The sequence below is a fragment of the Gallus gallus genome, chromosome 8 (genome assembly GCF_016699485.2).
Source record: "Gallus gallus isolate bGalGal1 chromosome 8, bGalGal1.mat.broiler.GRCg7b, whole genome shotgun sequence".
Taxonomy (NCBI): domain Eukaryota; kingdom Metazoa; phylum Chordata; class Aves; order Galliformes; family Phasianidae; genus Gallus; species Gallus gallus.
The window spans coordinates 28,692,397-28,712,547 of record NC_052539.1 but is presented as its reverse complement, the minus strand read 5'-3'; the positions used below and the strand labels follow the sequence as shown (position 1 = coordinate 28,712,547).

The window sequence follows — 20,151 nt, the reverse complement described above, 5'->3', positions numbered from 1 at the left end:
TCTACCATCCATTTATCAGAGGTAAATGGAACTACAACTTCCTACTGTGAGTTAAAGCCACCTTTAGGAATGCCAGAGGGCAGGAGGAGCTTCGCGGTAAGAGGTAAAGTAATTAAGTAATGCAGACACTGTCAGACCAGTTGGAAAGCCTCATCTCTAGAGGCAGATCTTATTTTCAGTAATAATTATTCCATTTAAATCACTAAAATGAAATTACTCAGCACAGTGTGAGACCTGGCATGCAGCTGCAGGCCACAGAAGGGCAGCGGAGGCCCGAGCCCTGCAGGAGATGGCACCAAGCTGTCCCTCTGGCACTTGGCATCCCATCTCAGCTCTAAGTCTGTAAAAGCCAGGCAGCCGCCTCGCTTACATGAGAGGCAATAAAATGCAGTGTATGCATCATTAGCAAACACACCCTTGATTCTCCAGGCAGCCGGGGGCACTGGGGGGAGAGGTGATGCTTTCCTGCTACCCTGAGCTGGAAACCATAAACACCCATCAGTTCTGCACCGCCCCCCTTCAGCTCAGCGCCCTGCAAGGATCTGCGGCAGCCCCTCATTGTACGGCACGTGAATGACTTTCACAACACCAAGGTCTAAGGATCAAGGAGGTTTACTTTATTACTATAAATTGTTTCATGTTCTTATACTTCACATATAAATATCCTGATGACAACTAAAAAGGCACATCTATGAAGACATCATGCACCTCAGCTGTGTCCGTATTTTATTACAAGAACTATCATGTTCTCTCCACTGTCAGAAATAAAAGGCTAGAACTGGTTTTATGACATATACCTCTCTGTATTGACAAAATACTCAAAACAGTTGGTAAAAATTTACATTTCTACAAATTCTAAAAAATGACACCTCATCTGTAAATGGCAAATTCACTCCTATGGCAGAAGGACAGCTTAAAGAGCAGGGGGTCGGACCCAGCGCGTTCCTTCCCCAGCTCACTGTGCTCGCACAGAGCACTCACTGCTTCCTGGTGCTGTGCCTTCCGTTAGCATCCTAAGGATAAAAGATCAATGGAAATACAAAACAGATTTACAAAGCCATGTTTCTTTTAAAAAGCATTTGCCCCCTCCTACCATCCAGGCCTGTTCCCTCCGCTCCCAGAGAGTCAGAGCTCCCCATGGCAGAGCAGCTGTCACTGCCCTCACAGCTCACACAAATCATAGCAAAAGGGGGGGCTCTTACGGACCTCTTGAAATAGACGAGTGAAGAAAACAAGGAGGTAAAGTCTCACACACTCAGCAGTGTAAATAAATACCAGTACAGTTTTATAGGAACAGGAGTATAAGTTTAAGGGTTTTATTATCAAAGTTTTGTAAAACAATTTCAGAAGAAACTGTACATCAACATGGCACAGACTGTAGCCTACTTTTGTCTTTTTACCTGCACAAAAGTAAAAGCTGTTGAACTTCTGTAACTAAGAAAACTGCTCGCCTAACTACTTTGCATATAACATGGAATCACTGTGTGCATAAGGTTACTACTGCAGTGACAGTAAACACAAATTAGTTTATACAACTTGAGATCAAGTAAAAAGTACATTATCAAGTAGACTTGCTTTTAAAAGCATACGAAGGTCAATTTTAAAATGCACTACCTTTTACCCACGTGTTCAGCTCACGAACAAATAGAACAACCTGATTGTGAAAACTGCCATTATCCTCGACTCGTAATCACCGGGCACTGATCAAGCAGGGATTTTCACTTCCCACACCTGAAGCACAAAAGCTCAGAGCCATTACGGCTCGTCACTCTTTGCTGCCTGGGTGGATGTGAACCAACAGATGAAAGACTGGAGCCGACAGGTGAAAGTCAGCCCTCCAAAAGGTCAGTGCATTTTAACTTTGTCAAAGCCAAAACAAAACCCACGGGGAAAAAAACAAGGAAACAGAAACCAAAGACAAAACAAAAGCCCCAAAAACAGAAGCTCAGCCACATGGCTTAGAACAAAACAAACCCTACCTATGTCAGAATGCTTCTTTCCAGATGTACTGCCAATTTTTTTTTGTCACACTTAAGACCCTTAAGTAAATCCACTGTATGTTGTAGGATTTTAGAACAATTAAGATGTTTCTGCCACAATCAACATGCAGTCAGTGCATTCCCTATACTGCTCTATTACTGCAATGAATCAAAGTCTAGAAACACTATCATAAGTGAGCTGATTTACTACAGGAGATCATACAACAAACAGTCCATGCCTGCTGTAGATGCATGCAGCTTTTTACTTTTGCTTGAAGCATCACCAAGTTAGTAAAAATCGCTTGGCTACGCAATCCCTTTCGGCCGTAACAAGGATGGTTACCTTTCTAGAAAGCTTTTGATGTGAGTTAGTATCAGGAGCCTTACAAACCATGTATAGCTTGGAGCTGTATACATCTAGGATTTAGGATTAACAAGTACAGCATAAAAGAATCACACAGGAATGACACTGATGCACGTCTGCAGCCGTGTGTTCACTGCAAAGGCAAACTTCAGTCACTCATATCCATATCCTCTTCGTGGTGATCATCCCCGTTCACTTTGGACTCCCTCGCTGATTCTCCACTTCCTTTCTCAGCCGCAGACTCCTTTACTTTAGGAGAAGAAGAATCTGCCATTTTCTTTTCTTCCTTTTTCTCCTTCTCGCTGTCATATCCCTGTTCCTCTTCATCATAATCCCTTGTGACCTGCTTTGCCGAGATAAAAAAACAAATTAAAACTTGCTTTCATAGCCCCTGCGGGCGTAAGGCCAACGCTACGGCAAAGGTGGGGAAGATAAACAGGTCCTTAAGCATACTTTCACGTCTTTATCACTCTCGGATTTCCGTTCTCGATCCTTCTCTTTGTCTTTGCTTTTTTTTTTCTTGCTGGTTGACCGTTCCCTCTCATCTCTGCTCCTCTCTTTGTCTTTATCCTTCTTTTTTTCCTTTTTATGCCTACAGTGATAAAATATGTAGAAGAATGAAAACCACAATCACACCATTCTACGAACAGAACCCCAATTACATCCAGACAGTTACTCACAGTTCATTAAAAACCTAATGGCTGAAAGAACTACGTGCAACTCTGGTGCCGTTTGCTTTCAGACAATAACCAAACATCCCCATTTCTCAGCTCTGATCCAACACAACCACCACAAAGTGGTAGCTGTGCTTTTGCTAACAAAGACAAAATGACAGTGTTTTACTAAGGAACAACCCAACCTCCACACTGTGGGAGAGATGATGATCAGATGTCCACCCAGAAGTCAGCTGAGCACCACTGCACAGAGCAAAGGGCCCAGATGCCGGGTGCCTGCTGCTCCTCAGCCCTCAACACCCCTGGTTTGGAGCTCCTGGGTGCTAGTGCACAGAAGGTCCATTCCTGAAGGTGATTAAGTTACGATAAAGGAGGCAGCAGAGATGCACTCCTCTCAAGGAGCCAGCTCACGGGCTAGGGAGAAGAGACAAGCCATATTTGTACCATCTCCAGACTAACCCCACTGTGGTCTTTGCTACTGACCTTCTGGGAGATGGGGACCGCGACATTTTCCTCTTAGGTGACCTGGGTTTTTTAGGTGACCGTGTTCCACTCCTGCTTCTTCTACGCCGTCTTTCCCTGCAGGAAAGAATCATTAAAGCCTTTTTCTGTTTGTTTTTTTAAGCTCCAAATACATCTGTAGTTCCACAATTAGCTCTAAATGTAGTAAATATACAATATAAGTGGAAGTTGATATCTGCTATCAGCAGAGTAAGCCACTTCCTATTACACCGCCACCTTAACGAAGAAACCACTGGCCCAGTATATCCCATACCTAATATATCCACAGCAACCATCATCCTACTAAATACTAGAACGTTATTTCCATAGATGTGGACCAGGTATGCTGGAAATAGAGAACACACACATTTTCCACAAGTTACCATACCTGCTTGTGCTTCTGGATCGCCTCGTTGTGCTGTAGCTTTTGGGGGGAGTCTTAGAGCGCTTCTTTTCTTTCTCTTCTTTCTTTTTATCCCTTTCAGTAAAACAGACATTTATATTTAAGTCATTTTCAGGCTACTCAAGTAGCATTCACTACTGCTATACAGAAAAATGAATGAAGACATGACAGTTTCATTGGATAGCATGTGTTTTTTCATTTTTTTCTTGGCCCAGTGACACTAACATTAATAGAAAAGAAACCAGAAAGACAATTTCCTATTAATAAATATAAGAACAGTTTTGTTACAAAAACTATAGTGTGTGAACAGCACAAAATCTGTAAGCCCAGATGCCCACATTCCTTGTTTCCCAAAGACAGCCCCTGCAGGACTCAGCAAACACACAATGTCTATGAACTCTGAGGAAAAGCATGTTGTGTGTTATTCACATGACTGATTGCACACATGTAGGGCAAGCTCTATGCAATAATAACAGTCTCTTGTTCATCCTCAAAGCCACGAGTTCATTTTGCTCTGCACTTTTTTCTTTTAAATAAACACCTGAGTTTTACAACTCCGTTTCTAGCAAATAGTAAGTTTAGTGAAGGATTACCTGGTTTTGGATGTGCTCCTGGATCTTCTACTTCTCTCTCTGGAATGAGATCTTCTTCGCCTTGGACTTTTAGATCGCCTCCTGCTTCTTGATTTTGAATGGGACCTTCTCCTCGATCTGCTTCTTGACCGCCTACAAAAAGTACATTGCACATGAGAGTTAAATACATGAAATGTTGATCAGATCAGTGCTGTGTTGTAATGCAGGAAACAGAAAAAAGAATGCAGAAAACCAAACAAGACGAGGGGTTTTTCAGTCAGCTCTCCTCACGCCCTGCTTGTCAGAAAATAGCAGTCCTACTGGAGAGGAAAACTGGCAAGTACTGCTGAACTGTGAAGAAATGTTTAAAACACCAAAACCAAATACAAACCAACTACTGATCAGCAAACAGCAAAGAAGTACAAATGGGAAGGTCAGTTATAACAGCTTCACAAAGGCTGCTGGCACACACTGTCTAACTGGGAGTTGACAAGTTGACAATATAAGTACTCCAGAAGTGTTTCTGCCTAGGCAGGTCAGCATTAACATCCTAGTCAGGGTATGTGAACAGACCAAAGCGAATGTGCTGCACATACAAGAAACAAGCAGCCCAGCAGATACTGTGCACGAGTATCGGTGCTCACAAAAGCCTCCCAGTGCTTGGTTTTAAGACAAATTGTCATTTTTACATAAGCACACTGGAAAGACATTGAAAAAAGAAGAGAGGTTTAAGGAAATGTTGTAAAATGGACTGCCTATAACAACTGAAATTGTTGGTAGCAGTAAGAGCCGTGTAAGATCAAGGCTTTGTGTTAAGCTGCTGCTTTTCTGAAGTAAGAAGTAGTCTGCTTTTTAAAACCAGTCCAAACTCACATAGGCAAGGAAGCCACAGCAGTAGAAGTGCTATCCAAGTGCTCCTGAAGTTCTTGCTGCTGTAGTTTAAAGTATTTTTGAAGGTATTTTTGCGAGCATTGCTCTCCAACCCTTCCTATAAAGACAGGAGCAGGCCTTCGCCTCACACTGCCATAAAGTCAAACCACACTCACAGCTCTCTGCACAACTCCTCCATGCCTCCACGAGCCAACTGTCACTCCAAAGAGGTGATTCTGAACGTATCGTTCAGCAGTGTTCTGCTTTTGTTTTGTTTGTAGAAGCACATCCAGTAACTACCTGTGTCTAGATGAAGAAGGTGTCCTCCTCCTCCTCGAGCGCGATCTTGACCTTGAATGCCTTCTTTTTTCATCTTTTTTGTCTGGAGTTAAAAAGGGAAAGTATCATGTGGGTTTTTATAAAACTAGTATTATTTTAGTACCCAAGAAAATCTTATAGAGAAAACCCAGTCGGACTTCACACTGTAGGTATAATTACAATAAAGAAGTTAAGCTGTAGCTCTCCTTTTCCTCAGAAGAACGAACAGACACCAAAGACACACATGGCATAAAAATCCACAAATTCAAATGCAAAACTGAAGAAGTCAAAATTCAGGAAATTTTTAATTTTAGCCGCTTAGAGAATGACAGCTGGAAGGCAATGAGAAGCTTTGTTAAAATCTCTTCTGCTCATTTATGAAAGCTAAAGAACCTCTCAGATCGCTTTCAATCTGTTCCGAGTTACTTCTCAGACTTACTGGATACTGAATGAACTGCTGCAACACTCTACAATTGATAACTGCAAAACTAAACCACACAAAGAAGGGGGAATAGAAGAATTACTTCACAGATCAGGAATTAAAAGAAGGGACATAATTGCCAAGAGCAAACATAATTTGAGCTTAAGTCACCCTGCATCTACAGGACAATGGCAGCACAGACAGCGTATCGCAATTAATTTGTTCACACTTTTGAGTTATAAATTCAGCCACCGTAGAATGAAAGCATTCAACGCACAGTAAGCAGATATTATGTCAAACCACCACCGTGAATGAAGGATTCCACAATTGAAAATTACCTGGCTCTATAGCAGCAGAAATTAATGACTGTGCTTCTCGTACTCTTTTCATAGCTTCTTCTATTTCTTTACTGGAGGTATCTGATTTCAGACTTGGTGAAACAAGACCTGCAGCTACGTGGTTCAACCTGGAAAATAAAAACAACAATTTACGTATGCAGTATATTTATATATCCAAAACACACAAGCCTGTGCTGCCAGTTTGCAGCCTATCCAAAATGACTGATCCAAGCGAACCACAATCTGTCTGCATTTTGTCACCATTCAGGTAACAGAGAAATAAGTCTGTGATGAAACATTCTACAGTGAGGGAAGTCTGTGATGGAGACAGTGGTACAAAACTCTTAGAATTCCAGTAAGCTATACATAATAGGAGAGTTCATAGTCCTGTGCAAGCTTCTGATGATGCTTCTCAGTACATTTTTGTACAGTACCATTTCAATTCTCACCACCTGAAAGATCAACTACAACACATTACACGGTAGAAAATCACTTTCCACTCTATAAGCCAGATTAAGAAGTCCACAAACAGTGATGAAAATTAAGGTTCAGAAGTTCCATTCTGGAAGTATCTTTACAGCCAAGCAGGTGTACTACACCCAACGTATCCCTTACCTACAGTAACTACTTTGTTCAATTGGTTGATGCACTCACAGAAATGTCTGTTTAAAATAAAGAATAATATGCCAAAGTAATACCAAAACTGAAGACAGAACATGTACAGCTTTATCCACTGGTGTAGAACAGATAGCTTTGACTTAATTCAAAAGCAGTCCTTCCCTACTTGCTGTTAACATGCCACACCATTTTGTAGAAAGTCATTCTTTTTCTAAACACTGAAATAAAGATTAGCAAATATCTGTGTTTCTGTTATTTGGTTTCTCCTATCAAGTGACAAATCTGCTGGCTTTTAATACCTTCTGAAGCTGTAATGTGCAGACTGTTACTATGGTCACTTACAGCCACTGGCTCGTTCTCAGCCATAGTGCTCTCAATGGCTCTGGCTGCAAGCTGTACCATTACATTACAGGCACAGGAACGACCAGAATTACACACATGAAACTTTTTGTCTCTAGCAAAATGAAGTTGCAGAGATTCATTGGTTATTTTATATATACAATAATTATTATGATTATTTCATAGATCCAAGGCAGAATAATCTTAGTTTCCTGTCCTCTTCTTCCCACCAGAGCAGGCAGAATCAGCAGTGAAGCCCACAACATGAGGCTTCTCCATTAATTAGATCCAGTAGAACAAACAAGGGATTCTGAATCACAGATGTCATTCCCAAGAGAGTTTCCCACAAGTACAACTACTTGTAAATACCAAAACTTACTTTGGATCCACTGTGCTCATCAGTTTGAGTAGTTGATCAGCTGCAAGAGACTGGGGGGGGGGGGGGGGGGGGGGAGAAGTTAAAATCATGTTGGAAGAAGCACGTACTTAAGATGATCAGTGTACAATTGGCAGTTAACTAAAGCAGTCTATGTAAAGGAACAGCCCCCCAACAAGTTACAAACAGATACACCATTCTGTTTTAGAACTTGCAGATGGGGGCGGGGATGAGCATCTGTCACCACATTTCAAGGATGCTAAAGCTCTTTTTTTTCCTCCCCAAGGAGCCAAACAGCCTTTCCTGACAGAATCAAAGCACTTCCAAATGAAAGTGAACATACTTCTCGTATTTACAGGTTAGTTCACTGTTACTTCAAGAACAGAGACTTACTTAGACACATGTCCATCAGAAGTTCTCAGTGTCAACTTACAAAATAAGCAAAGTTCCTTTACTCTAAGAACTGCATTAAGTTCTTTTTACAGCTCTTCAGTAAATCCACGTATTATCACCTCTGGACACTTCCTGAACCAACAGTACATCAACAGAGCAAACCATTTGTTTCCAGCAATCTCATGCCCAGAGAGGCAGCCACATGCAGAACCCAGCCTTGCAGTCCGACTGGCTTAATGGACAAAGGAAATAATCATTCATCATTCCAAACATGTATTTTTCTAATCAGCCTTTTAAAATGCTTATTTGTTTCTTCTTTCATCTCCATATCAGCATGCATAAATAGAATCCAGATGAGGAATTTCCTTAGCACTGCAATAAATTAATGCTGCCTTCATCTATAGATTATGCCCTCCGTACAATATTTGGTTCTTATACCTTAGGATTAACTCAGTGTTCTACTCACTATTTCTTAGTCCTTGTAATCTTTTTTTCCCCCCCCAGTTTTACAGACCTACAATCTCAGGAAGTCTTGGTGTTTCCTACAAGTACAGAATTAAGGAGCCAACCATCACTTTCTACTGCTGATCTGTCATAAGACAGATTCAGAGGACGGTAATGACGCATTTAGAGCATTTCACTGTCAGTCTCAAACTATTTATGGGTTCTTCTGACATTTAATTTAAAAGTACTACAGATATCATTTATTCTGAAGAGTGCTCAGAAAAATCAATCATGGGATTTTCAGACGGTGGCTGCTGAATTGATATGACTGAGAATTGCTTTTCATTGGAGAAGAGGGTAGTGAAAAAAAAAAAACAACTTCCAGATCTTCAGCTTGTTATTTAATACAGAGGTGAAACCTAAGAATAGCACCAACCTGACCCACTGACATGTGTGGGACAATAAAGAACGCTGCACAATGTGCGACACACCTGAGAGTTTAAGTTTGCTCCAGGAAGCCCGAGAGCAGCAAGGGCAGGATCGAGAGCAGGAGCTCCGAGAGCAGCTAAAGGAACAGCACCAATCTGCAACAAAGACAGCAATCAGTCACAGCAACATTCAGCTGACAAGAACTGCTGGTTCAAAGTCTCCAAGCGTTCTATAAATATTCTAAAATGAAACTCTGTTAGGAGTTACCATGAAAATTCACTTCAAGTTTCTGAGCCAGCGACCTCATTCTTCTCTAACTTTCCCCAGGTTTCAAAGCTCAGCTCTACAGCTTCTGAGCAACTCAGTGCAAGTACATCTTTCACACAGTCAGAAATAACACAAGTAACACACAGGAGTGCTACGCACAAGCTGAAGAAGCAGATCTGAGATACGCAGAGCTAACGAAGCCTTACTCTCACTGATCTGCCTCCTGCACTTTGATTCTGTGCTCTTGTAAGATGTTTTTGAACTTTTTTTTCCCCGCAATATACTTTTTTTTTTTTACTATCCATCTTCCACATGATTTTTTGTGTATTTCAAGAGCAAATACACACTGCAACTTTCCCCCCCCCTCAGCTGCAATGTTACTGGAAATTATTTCTCCACAGCACGTCACTCTCTTGAAATTCAGAAATTTAAACTCCATCTGTAAGATCTCTCCTCCTGGTCACATCTTTCCGTAAGTGTACAATGGAGAGAAAAGGGATCCGAGGTGCAAACAGGCTTCGAGACACCTGCAGTGGCACATTAGGGAAACAGAAGTACTCCTCCTAACAACTCATCATCTATCGGACAAAAACTGTATCAGAGTGCTGCAACAAAACTATCCATCAAGGTATCCAAACTAAAGCACTCTGTGCCTCACCATCAGCACACCGGTGGGTCCGTCCGGAAACCAACCAACCAAGCAGGAAGCAAGTGAGCACCCAGCAATGGGCTTCCTTCACCCAGCCCAACCAGAAAGCCTACCTGAGAGAGTGGGTTGGGAGTCGGCAGGAGTCCACCTCCAGGCAGCAGACCTGCCACAGCATTAGCTGGTGCCAAGAGAGACAAAGCCTTAGTCTCATCAGGAATGACTCCTGCAGAGAAATAGCCTGGCATTAGAATGCATTCTTTCTCTAAAGCAGAAAATAACACAAATACACCCAAGAAAATGTCTCCCTGATACACCACCTGAGTTTGTTGAAAGTACTTATGTTTGCTAAAATACAAAGCTTGATGGCTATTAATATTTATCATTAATTTTTTTTTTGTCAGAATGAAACTTCAATGCGTGAAAATTTGACTGTTCCTTTTTCTCTACAAATGGTTAAGTATCTAGAGCAAAAAAAAAATAGCACAATACACACTACTTTTTTGTTAACACTGCCAAGATTTCATCACCTGTACTCGATTTTTAAGTCATGAACCAAACGTAAGCAAGCACAGTCGGTTCTCCAGGGGTGTGCTCTCAACTTTCAAAAGCTGTTTTATGAACAACGACTCGTGTCGGCTGCTTCACTACAAAGCACACAGAAAAATCAAGATACACAAGACAAAAAAAGTTTGATTTAGGGGTTAATAATATGGTACAGTTCACTATGTTTTCTTTTACACCTACCATATAAAATTTGTCAAACTTAAAGAGAAGGTACGGAAATATCTTTTGCTGAATCAAGCGTAGGGCTTTTGCTGACTCGTCAAATAAAAATGACAGACTGCAGATCTTCCAATACACGCTGTGTGTCTGCGGGCGGGTGCATACGTACAGTACATCGTGGCACATTCCTTACCTGTGCAGTAAAATGCTTATGTTCCAATATGTGCCATGCTTATTGTACCAAGAATGCTGCTACGGAACAAACTTCTGACCCCAAATCTTGCAGCCAACTAAGACAAGCGTCTTACTTTACTGCCTGCTCTGCACGGATAATTTGAAGGGTCCTACCACGAAATAAGTACTTATGTGGGTGTTTTTTATTCTATCCAACAGCAAAAGCCCTATACAGATGGATTAATTTGTTAATGTGCCCAAGCCCCCAAAATGAGAGTTCAATAAAACAATTTTACTAAATATTTGCAAATACCAGTAGTGTTTCTGTAATACACATTAAGAAACTGCATCTCATCATAAAACATACAATATGTACAGGGCACTTAAGAGAAACTGGATAAGCTGCAGAAGAAAACTGTTGGGTGGTATTTTCAGCAGGGCCTGGTATATAGTTCAGGCTGAACCAGGGAAAAGAACTGTAAAACACAACAACAAAAAAGAAAAACCACTGTTAAATAAAGGTAATGGTTCCTTCCACCTATACTGAGAAGTGCCGATAATATAAACAAATGTATAACACACAGCACTGTTATCTTGCTCGTGTCATTGAGCTGCCATCAATTTAGATACCAAAAGTTATGGAGGGAGAGGAGGGGAAAAAGGTCATTTAGATAAAGGGCATTAACGCATAAATATATTAACATACCTACAGAGAGATTACGGGGTAATTTTGCATGCAAAATTATGTCTCAGAGGATATTTATCAATTATAGCTAAACATTTCAAATTAGTGCAGCTACAACATTTCCGGCAGCTAAACACAAATCCTCACTTATCTCCAAACACCTCAGAGAAGATCTGCATTCATTAAAAAAAAAAATCATGCATCTGATCCTCTACTCGTTTTTAAAAAAGTATTTAGAAATAAATAAACTACAATTTAAAAAAGCAATGAGGCCCCTCACCAGTTAATTTTCATGCTTCAAGAGCTTTTTTTACTGCTGCTTTGTTAGAACCATGAAATACTGTATGAATATGTAGAAATGAAAGAAAAAGAAACAGACAAAAGAAACAAACATTAACCAAAGAACCTAAATACCCCCCCAGCCATCTTTAATCTTAGAGTTCCTTCCAAATCTAGGAATATCACAGTGAAAATTACAATGAATACTAAACCTTACCGTAGACTTTGTGTATAGCTCTATAACACAAAGCAACAGCCAACACCAAAATGTCTGTGTGTGCTAAAACTGGAGTGCACTTGTGATATATGGGATAAATACTGCACTAGACAGATAATAAACATTTACTTTAGCGACAGGCAATATTAAAACAGAATTATCACAGCAGAAAATAAGAGATGTGAGGGCCCAGTTCAGCACAGTAGTTAAGCAACTGCCTGACTTTAAGCACATGAGCAATTTCACTGTGGTTTTAAGAATCTTGCTGTATGGTGCTTAAGTAACTTGTTGAATTGGGACCCTGGCAGCACACAATTAGAGGTAAAACGATGCTCCCATACAGGGACAAAAGCATATGGTTACAAAATGAGGGGCAGAACTTTATTGGCTGAACACATCGCTGGGGATAGGCCACATTATTATGACAGAACTGTTCACACTCTGAATCACTGTAATACCATAAGAAACAGCCCATAAGGAACTCTGTGACTTAAACAGGCCCATTAAAATACAATGAAGTCATTTATTATCTTTAAACAATCTGAACTGAAACTACTGGGCAGAGTTTTTACGTGCCAGCTTTATCCACCATCGAGCACAATGGACAAGTCAGACTGACAAAGAATATTATTTTTATCCTTGTTGGAAAAGCTGAACACTGACATCCATCAGCGTGGGCCTTGGAGAATGTTTCGGTACTGACACCGATGGACTGTTACTATGTCATGCTTTAATATAAAGAGGAGAATAAGATGCCTTTCCACTACACTGTAATACCTGGAGTAGGGAAAGCAGAAGCAGTAACTCCACAGCAATTTCTGAACGTGCTCTGTACTCCCCAAAGCAGCATGTCTCAATCAAAGGTCACGCTGCAGATTCCTACGTTCCAGAAATTAAGTTTCCATATCTCTTAAATTGCAGGAATACAAAGATAAGACAGTTCCCCAGGCCTCCAAAGACATCCTTATAGCATTATAATGTCTTGATAAAAGGTCTGAACCCAGACCGTACACCAAATTTATTATTGTAGTATGACTTAACCTGCAGTGGTGGTATTTAATTCAAGCCATTCGGGAAAACCCATTATTTCAAAAGTAAATCAGTACAAGAAAACAGTACAATGGAAATCGGTTACTTCTAAAGCAAGTCTAGAAGAGTTTAATAAGACTTCTGCAAGAAGAGGTGTCTTCTCAGCACAGTTTTTAAGTTCCAAAAACCCTGCTCATTGCCTTTCAAATTACTGTAACACCCTAAAATGTAAAAATAAAAAGAAGAAGAGAAAATGTAGTTAACAAGTGGTTACACCAGGAAAACACTTGGGGACTTGAGTGCTTGCTGGCCTTTAGTTAATGTCTAGAATCCCCTGTAGCTGCAGAGGACCCACTGTTTTTCAGTCATCTGGAAGGGCTTTGCATTTGCCTTCTCCACTACAAAAATCACACACACAAATAACAGAGAGAAGAGTTTATTATTTAGTGAAATTCTATTAAAATATAGCATGGCTGAACAAGAAAACTTGGAATAAAATCTAGTACCAGTGCCCGTTTGGCACCTCTTGGAAGATCTCACTTTCAAATTAAATCCTAACTATTGAAACCCTTGGTATACTGGAGTTCACAATGAGAGCGAATGAACGGCTTTTCAGGGAAGCTCCCCACTGAGTGCAAGGCAGCATATATCAAAGAGGTGTTAACCTACTCTCCCGTGTGCTCTCAGGGAGGGAGAAACCATTCTCATGAAGAGATTCACGCATACGTGAATGATATGAATACTACTTAAGGCAAAGTTTCCTTAAAGCGTTGACCTGTTTGCAGAACTCCATTTATGAAAATGTCCCACTGACATCAATAAAGAGCATAATTTGCAAGTAATTCTGCCTAAACTGTTAATATTCTAAACTTAAGACACACAAAACCAGTGTGTAAGCTTCCCGTTTTCATTCCGCATCACTAAATAAAAACAGTATTTAATCCAAGAGCCAATTGCAATATACCAAGGGTTTTTTAAATGTTAATAGTCATACATCTGACATTTTACTAATGCTCATTTTTGTGAACTATACTGGAATAAAATGTCATCATATGCTGGCTTCATAGACCATTAAACAATTCACAAACCTTCTGCATATGGAACGACTATCAAGGCTCTGTCAACGAACACAGTGTTTGTCAGATGCTGGGCCACAACCGCCGAGTCGGGATCGTGGAACTTTACAAAACACACACGTGATGACACAGGCAAAGGAGAATCACTGAAAAAGAAGGAGAGAAATTAATGAGATACAACCAGATCGGACGCGATGAGACATTTTGCGACCCTCTCTTGCCTTTCACCAAAAGTCACACAGGTTTATAGAAGAAATTACACGGAATGAAGGCACTCTCTTATAAAATTACAGAAATGATTCGACTGCCTTGCTTGTAACTGAAAATGAATTCCATTATGCAGGGTATATCTATGGCTGGCTGCCTAAGTGCAAATTAGTTCTCATTACTTATCTGTAAGAAAGGAAGGAGACAAGTACTTTACTCAAGAAAAACTGCTATCTTACATATATACAACAGAAATCCACAGAAATGGGAGTTGTGTACTCTCTGCTTTAGCACCCAAATAAGAATTCTGAAGTAAACTATGAAGAAGGTAATGATTAAAATACGACTATTTTTCTTCTTCTTAATACTATTTCATAAGAGCTTCTAGCTCAAACTTCACTGTCCTCCTTCTCGTGGCTAAATGCATGCACAGAAACCACCCATCTCCCTTCAGAGGAAGGTATGTCATTCAGAACATGCCCGTTATTCAGCAGTACCAGAACAAAACCCAAACACAGAATGTCATGTAGGCAATGCAACAGCTGAAATCACACAAAAGGGCAAAGAGTTTCTGGACAACCAACCTGTAACCATAAGCCTCTCAGCAAGATGGGCCCCTGCCTACCACACAGCTCGGAGTGAGCAGCTCAACAGGGCTGTGCAAAAATCCCCAGGTATGGAAAATCCAAAAGAGGATGTGTTAACTTTGAGTCTGTTTAAAGACTAGTGTATGGCAAACAGGTATACAGGTATTGGACCAGAGAGATTATCGCGTTACAAAGGAGAAATGAAATAAAGATCTTACCCGTGCCCTGGGCTCGCGGAAGGACTCCAAGAGGAAGGATCTCCAGCTAGAGATCTTTCCTCCTTGGGAGTCAGCCCTTAAATGGGGTCCAGGAGGGGTGCAGCCAGGCTCCACCCCTTCTGGTTACTCAGGTGAAATTGCGTTTGCCTGTGCCCCTGCAGCTGACTCAGCGCTCGCCTCAGGTGGTCAATCAGAGGCTCAGGCCGTGATTCAACAGTTCTCATACAACTAGAAACATCTATTCCTACAAGAATAAGAAAGCATGGTAGGCTGTGAGAGCCCCAGGGGGAAAACGACAACAACAGAAAGAATGAAGGCAAAATCAATTCAGTGAATTTCCAAAATAGATTTCCAAAGTCCATACTGTATGAAAACTGCAAATTTTCCTTTAGTCAGTAATTTAAATTACATGACAGCAAAAGAAAATGTTATGCAGACAGAACTGCACAGCAGGTGAGTTAAGAGCTGCCAACAGAAGATTCACAGCAGGCACAGGAAGCAGCATCAAGTCCCGAATGCTGTGCTTCCCAACCAGAGCCAGGCTGTTCCTAAGTCTCAGACAGCAATCAGCCAGAGGAGCCAGCTCCCAGAAATGCCCCCCAGGTCTTCATGATGCTGACCTGCCTTTGCTAATCAACATCCAGAAACAGTTAACAAAACAGTTTTGAAAATTCATCTCATTGCCAACCTGTTTTATCTGGAAAAAATCTTTGATCTTAGTCTTTGATCACTTGAAATAGGGATTATCACAATTCAGGAGAAAGAAGAATGATATAAAATAAAAATAACAACTAATACTTTTTCTTTCTGTTAGTGCCAATGCCAAAAACTAGCTAACCTTCACCACCACTGAGCAAAGGAATGCTGAGACACACAATGATTTACTGTGTCTCAACATCTCAATTCTGAACCACATCAGGTCAACTGGGCATTCCAGCCCTCACCTCCTAACCCCCACATACCTCCTTCCAAGTTCCCCCATATTACAGTCTGCATTTCAAACATTACATCTTATTTCTGAAGGGATATTCCTGCTGCTTACACCAACATTAGTGCTGCTCTAACATCAAGCACGGACAGGCTGTAGTGAATAGGGTGTGCAAGTAGGAGACATCTTTCAATATCACCATATTCATCCTAGGGTGGGAAGAACCAGGGCAGGAACACCCACCCATGCTCCTCACTTTGCAACAGAAGTTGTCATCCTTGTCTCAGCACAGCAACCATGTAGCACTGGCAACTAAGCAAAGCTGCTCTTCCAAGGAGAGTGGTTGTCTAACAGTCACTTGCAATTATTACAGAGAAGACAGAAGATCTTATCAATTACCACACCACCCAACTTACAAAGTTACAATATACGCTCCTAATTCTATTAAGTGTTAACTCTGTAGGTTAGATTTTCCAGCAAATATGCTTTCTTCCTGATAAACGTCTCTGTTAATAACAATTGCACTGGATCGCTCATCCACCAACAGGACCAGAATCCACCTTGGTTTCTGCATCCACATTTCAGAGCAGAAATGTAAGTTCTGATAGGACAGTCTCCACATGCTCAACAAGACATGCTGAAATCACCTTCTATGTGTGTGTGTAGAAATATTTTCAATATATATATACGTGGATGTGTACAATATAATTTAATTTTCTATATTATACATTATATATATGAATATATATCCTGTATGATTTTGTAATATACATAAATATTGTATGTATATTTTGTAAGCTCTCTCAGAAGTCCATTCCCTCCAATTCTGCCCATCTCAAAGTCAGGACCCCAAGTTTAAAGGAGAAGGAACAGTAGAGCCTTCAGCACGGAGGGAAGAACCCACTCGTGCTGGCAAACACACCTCTCCCCTCAGCTCCAAACGAAACCGGACACCCCCAGCACCCCTCCCACCATCCATCATTCAGTACGGCCACACCTCCCGGCAGAGCACAGCGCTGCCGCACCGATCCCCGCTCAGACCGCGGCACCTCCGCAGCAACAGAGGCACAAAGGGAACAGCAGGAAAAACCCTCATAACCGTCAGGTTAAAAATGCAATGCCAGCCTGAAAAAAAGCCTTTTCCAAATTCAACTGCGCAACCTTCCGCTCATTTAAATAGCATACACAGTTTGAAATAAAGCCAGTTTTCCACTAAGATACGACACAGTTCACTCCAACAGCTATTCAGTATTTTCTGCATCTCCTGTGCCAGACCCATTTTGTTACACTACATTTCCTGTTCCCTCCTGACCTCCTCAGTGGTTTTCCTATAGTTACAACTTCTTCACAAAGGCTAAGATCTTCACAACAACCCTACGGGATGATGTTGCATTATCCTCTTTCATTTAGAGATCTGAAACACAAAAGAAACGTAGGCCAAACGTTCTCAGTGACCTTTAGTGTTTTGAGACATCTGGAATCTCAGGTTATTTGCACCACGTTGCCTCTTCCTCCATCAGCACAGAGCCCTCACCGACACAGCTGTGAAAGCCACAATACCAGTGCCAGAACAAAGGAGGCAGAAGTGAGCTGGGAAGAGCAGGAGCTCAGCGTGCAGAAACAGCCTTACATCAGGATACGTGCCAAAAGGTTGCCTTGAAGATACTAGCTATCCCCCAGCACCCAACGCATCAAACAGGCATGAGGATACAATTCACAGCTCTCCAATGCCACCTCATCCCTCTGGTAACCCAATCCTTGGACATATGCGTGGCAGACTTCTCTTCAGTGCAACCCAGGGCAGATCCATCAGCTGCACTGAGCAAGGTTCTATGGGGCCAGCAATTCACACGTTTGTGCAACAGAGCTAAATCAAGCACACAGACTGCCTCAGCCACGGTAACAAAGTTGCTGGGCTGAGCTTTGTTCCCTTCTGTAACCACAGAAGTGACCCTTTAACATATCGAGTTAATATGTATCTAAAACAGTGCAAAGCTTCAGGAACAGCTTTTGCCTATAATAACTTCTCCTGCAAAATCTGACAACACGTGGAAATACCAAGCAGCACACTCAGTGACCGCATCTGTTTAAAGGCAGTTGGCTGTGCTGAGCACCACGGGCTCTGCCATTCCGCACAGCTACCCAGCTGGTAACAAAGCAGCGCTCACACCCGCACTGCCACTCTGCTTCAGCTGCACACTGCGTTTCCTTCCACGTTTTCATCTCCAGCACCCAATTTCCAGCAGGCAGCCCAAACACGCGCAGCGCTCCCAGTCTGCACAGCAGGACGGGCAGATCTTCCGGGTTCAGAGCTAGCAGGGATTGAAGACTGACCGATGGAAAACAGAAACGCTTTGCAGTAGGCTGTCCCGCTAAGATTAAATGTAGCATCGGCTGCTCGTTTCGCACAGAACTTCTTGCAAAGATTGTATGCAAAACACTCGTTTTAAGGCTCACCCTCCTAAACTTGCCCTCAGCTCTGGAGCTCAGCCCCAGAACAAGGGGTGCCTACCAAAAACGCGCCTCTGACAGGCGGGCCGCACAGCCGGCCCACACACGCTGCCATCGCCCCGCAGCTCCAAGCGCTCCGCGGAGGGCGGCGGCGGAGCGGGGCGGGAGCGGCCCTGAGGCGCGGGGCCGCGGCCATGGAGGCGGGCGCTGGGGGAGGGGGGCGGAGGCCGCGGCGGGCGGAGGCACGGGGCCGCGGGACGGCGAGAGCCGCGGACTCACTCGGGGGGGAAGAGGCGCAGCTCCTCGATCTTTCCGAGGAAGCCGAAGAGCGTCCGCATCTGCTCGGAGCTGGCGCTGGGGGAGACGTTGGTGACCTGGATCACGTCGGTGCTGCTCGAGGCCATCGCGCCGGAGCTACAAACACATCGGGGGGAGGGGGAGGAGGGAAGAGCGCGTCAAGGCCCGAGCAGCCCCCGGCTGCGCCGTCCGGGCCTCCCGCGGACCGCGGCCTGGCGCAGAAGCTCCGCCGCGCAGCACGGCCGCCTCACCAGCCTGCCTGGGCCGCAGTATCCCACAATGCTCCGCCGCCGCCCCCGCGCAGGCGCAGCGCGCGCGCCCCGCCGACCCACGCAGCCTCACGGCACGGAGCGCCGGCGGCTGCGCATGCGCGTGTCCCCTGCCCCTCCCGGGAAGGCGCGGGGACGGCGCCTGCGCAGCCGAGCGGAGGGAGTCGCTCCGCCTCCGCGCACGCGCGCTGGGCGCCCAGGGGCGCGCGGGACGCGTGGCACATGCGCAGAGCGGGAATGGGGCTGGCGGCGGCCGTTGGTCGTGAGGCGTTCGGCCTCGTGTGCGTGTGCTCGGGGCGGAGGAGCGGCTCTGAAGACTTCAGCGGTGCTGCTGAGCCCCGGGCGTCCTCTGCGCACCATCCAGACTCTTCTCAGTCCCTAAGGGGGCGGACGGGCGTCAGGGCCTCAGCCCGAGCTGGGCCGGCACGTTAGGGCCTTGTGCGAGGTGTTGTGAAGGAGCTCGGTGGGGGCACCCGCTGAGGTGCTGCCGTGAGGGCAGCGCTGCTCCGTCCTTGCTCGGCCGGCTGGCTGCTGTGTGGGTTAGTTCTGCCCCCACAGGCATGCGTGGCTTTATTGTCTGCGCTCACTGTGGTGAATGTGCTCTGGAGGGGCGGCTGACACTCAGCTGCACACTAAGTAAAGCCGCCAGTTATTTCCCAAAATGCATTAAGGTGCTCTTCAAGTAATGATTATTAATAATAAAGGAAATCTGCCCCTCCCCAGAGCCTTCCCCCCCATCATGATTGTGGAGTCAGTCAGCTCCAGCGTTGCTGCCCCCAGGCACACCTTCCTCTCACAGGAACAAACATGAGAAAACTTGAACACTTTGTGCTTCTGGGAGCACGTGGTGGAAAAGCCCAGCATGCTCCTGTGGAATACTGACCAGGGGTGCCAATGAGCTGAAGAGCAGTGGTTAAAAACCAAATCTGCTATCAGAAGCGGGAGCCTGGTGGGCAGTGTGCTCTCAAGCTGTGTGCTCACTGACCCGTGCTGCTGTTCAGCACCAAAATCACTGCTTTTACGTCCAATGGAACTTACCAGAAAAAGCTTTTTTTC

The 20,151-nt window shown here is 43.6% G+C and overlaps 1 protein-coding gene across 9 annotated transcripts; it reads right to left on the bottom strand.

Moving 5' to 3' along the window:
- Positions 1 to 596: 596 nt before the first annotated feature.
- On the bottom strand, positions 597 to 19,102 carry SRSF11 (serine and arginine rich splicing factor 11). Of its 9 annotated transcripts, none has more exons than NM_001397287.1 (13): positions 19,078 to 19,102; positions 18,809 to 18,943; positions 14,151 to 14,284; positions 10,069 to 10,178; positions 9,102 to 9,194; positions 7,777 to 7,826; positions 6,441 to 6,568; positions 5,664 to 5,745; positions 4,515 to 4,646; positions 3,907 to 3,996; positions 3,501 to 3,596; positions 2,797 to 2,935; positions 597 to 2,689 (listed from the first exon to the last, which is right to left on the bottom strand). In NM_001397287.1, the coding sequence occupies exons 2-13, from the start codon at positions 18,931 to 18,933 to the stop codon at positions 2,492 to 2,494; spliced, it is 1,377 nt and encodes a 458-aa protein (NP_001384216.1). In that variant the 5' UTR covers positions 18,934 to 18,943; positions 19,078 to 19,102; the 3' UTR covers positions 597 to 2,491. The 9 variants fall into 9 exon arrangements, with proteins under 9 accessions (NP_001384216.1, NP_001026467.1, NP_001384217.1 ...); NM_001031296.2 differs by having other exon boundaries at positions 597 to 2,686; NM_001397288.1 differs by having other exon boundaries at positions 18,809 to 19,102.
- Between the last annotated feature and the right edge of the window lie 1,049 nt (positions 19,103 to 20,151).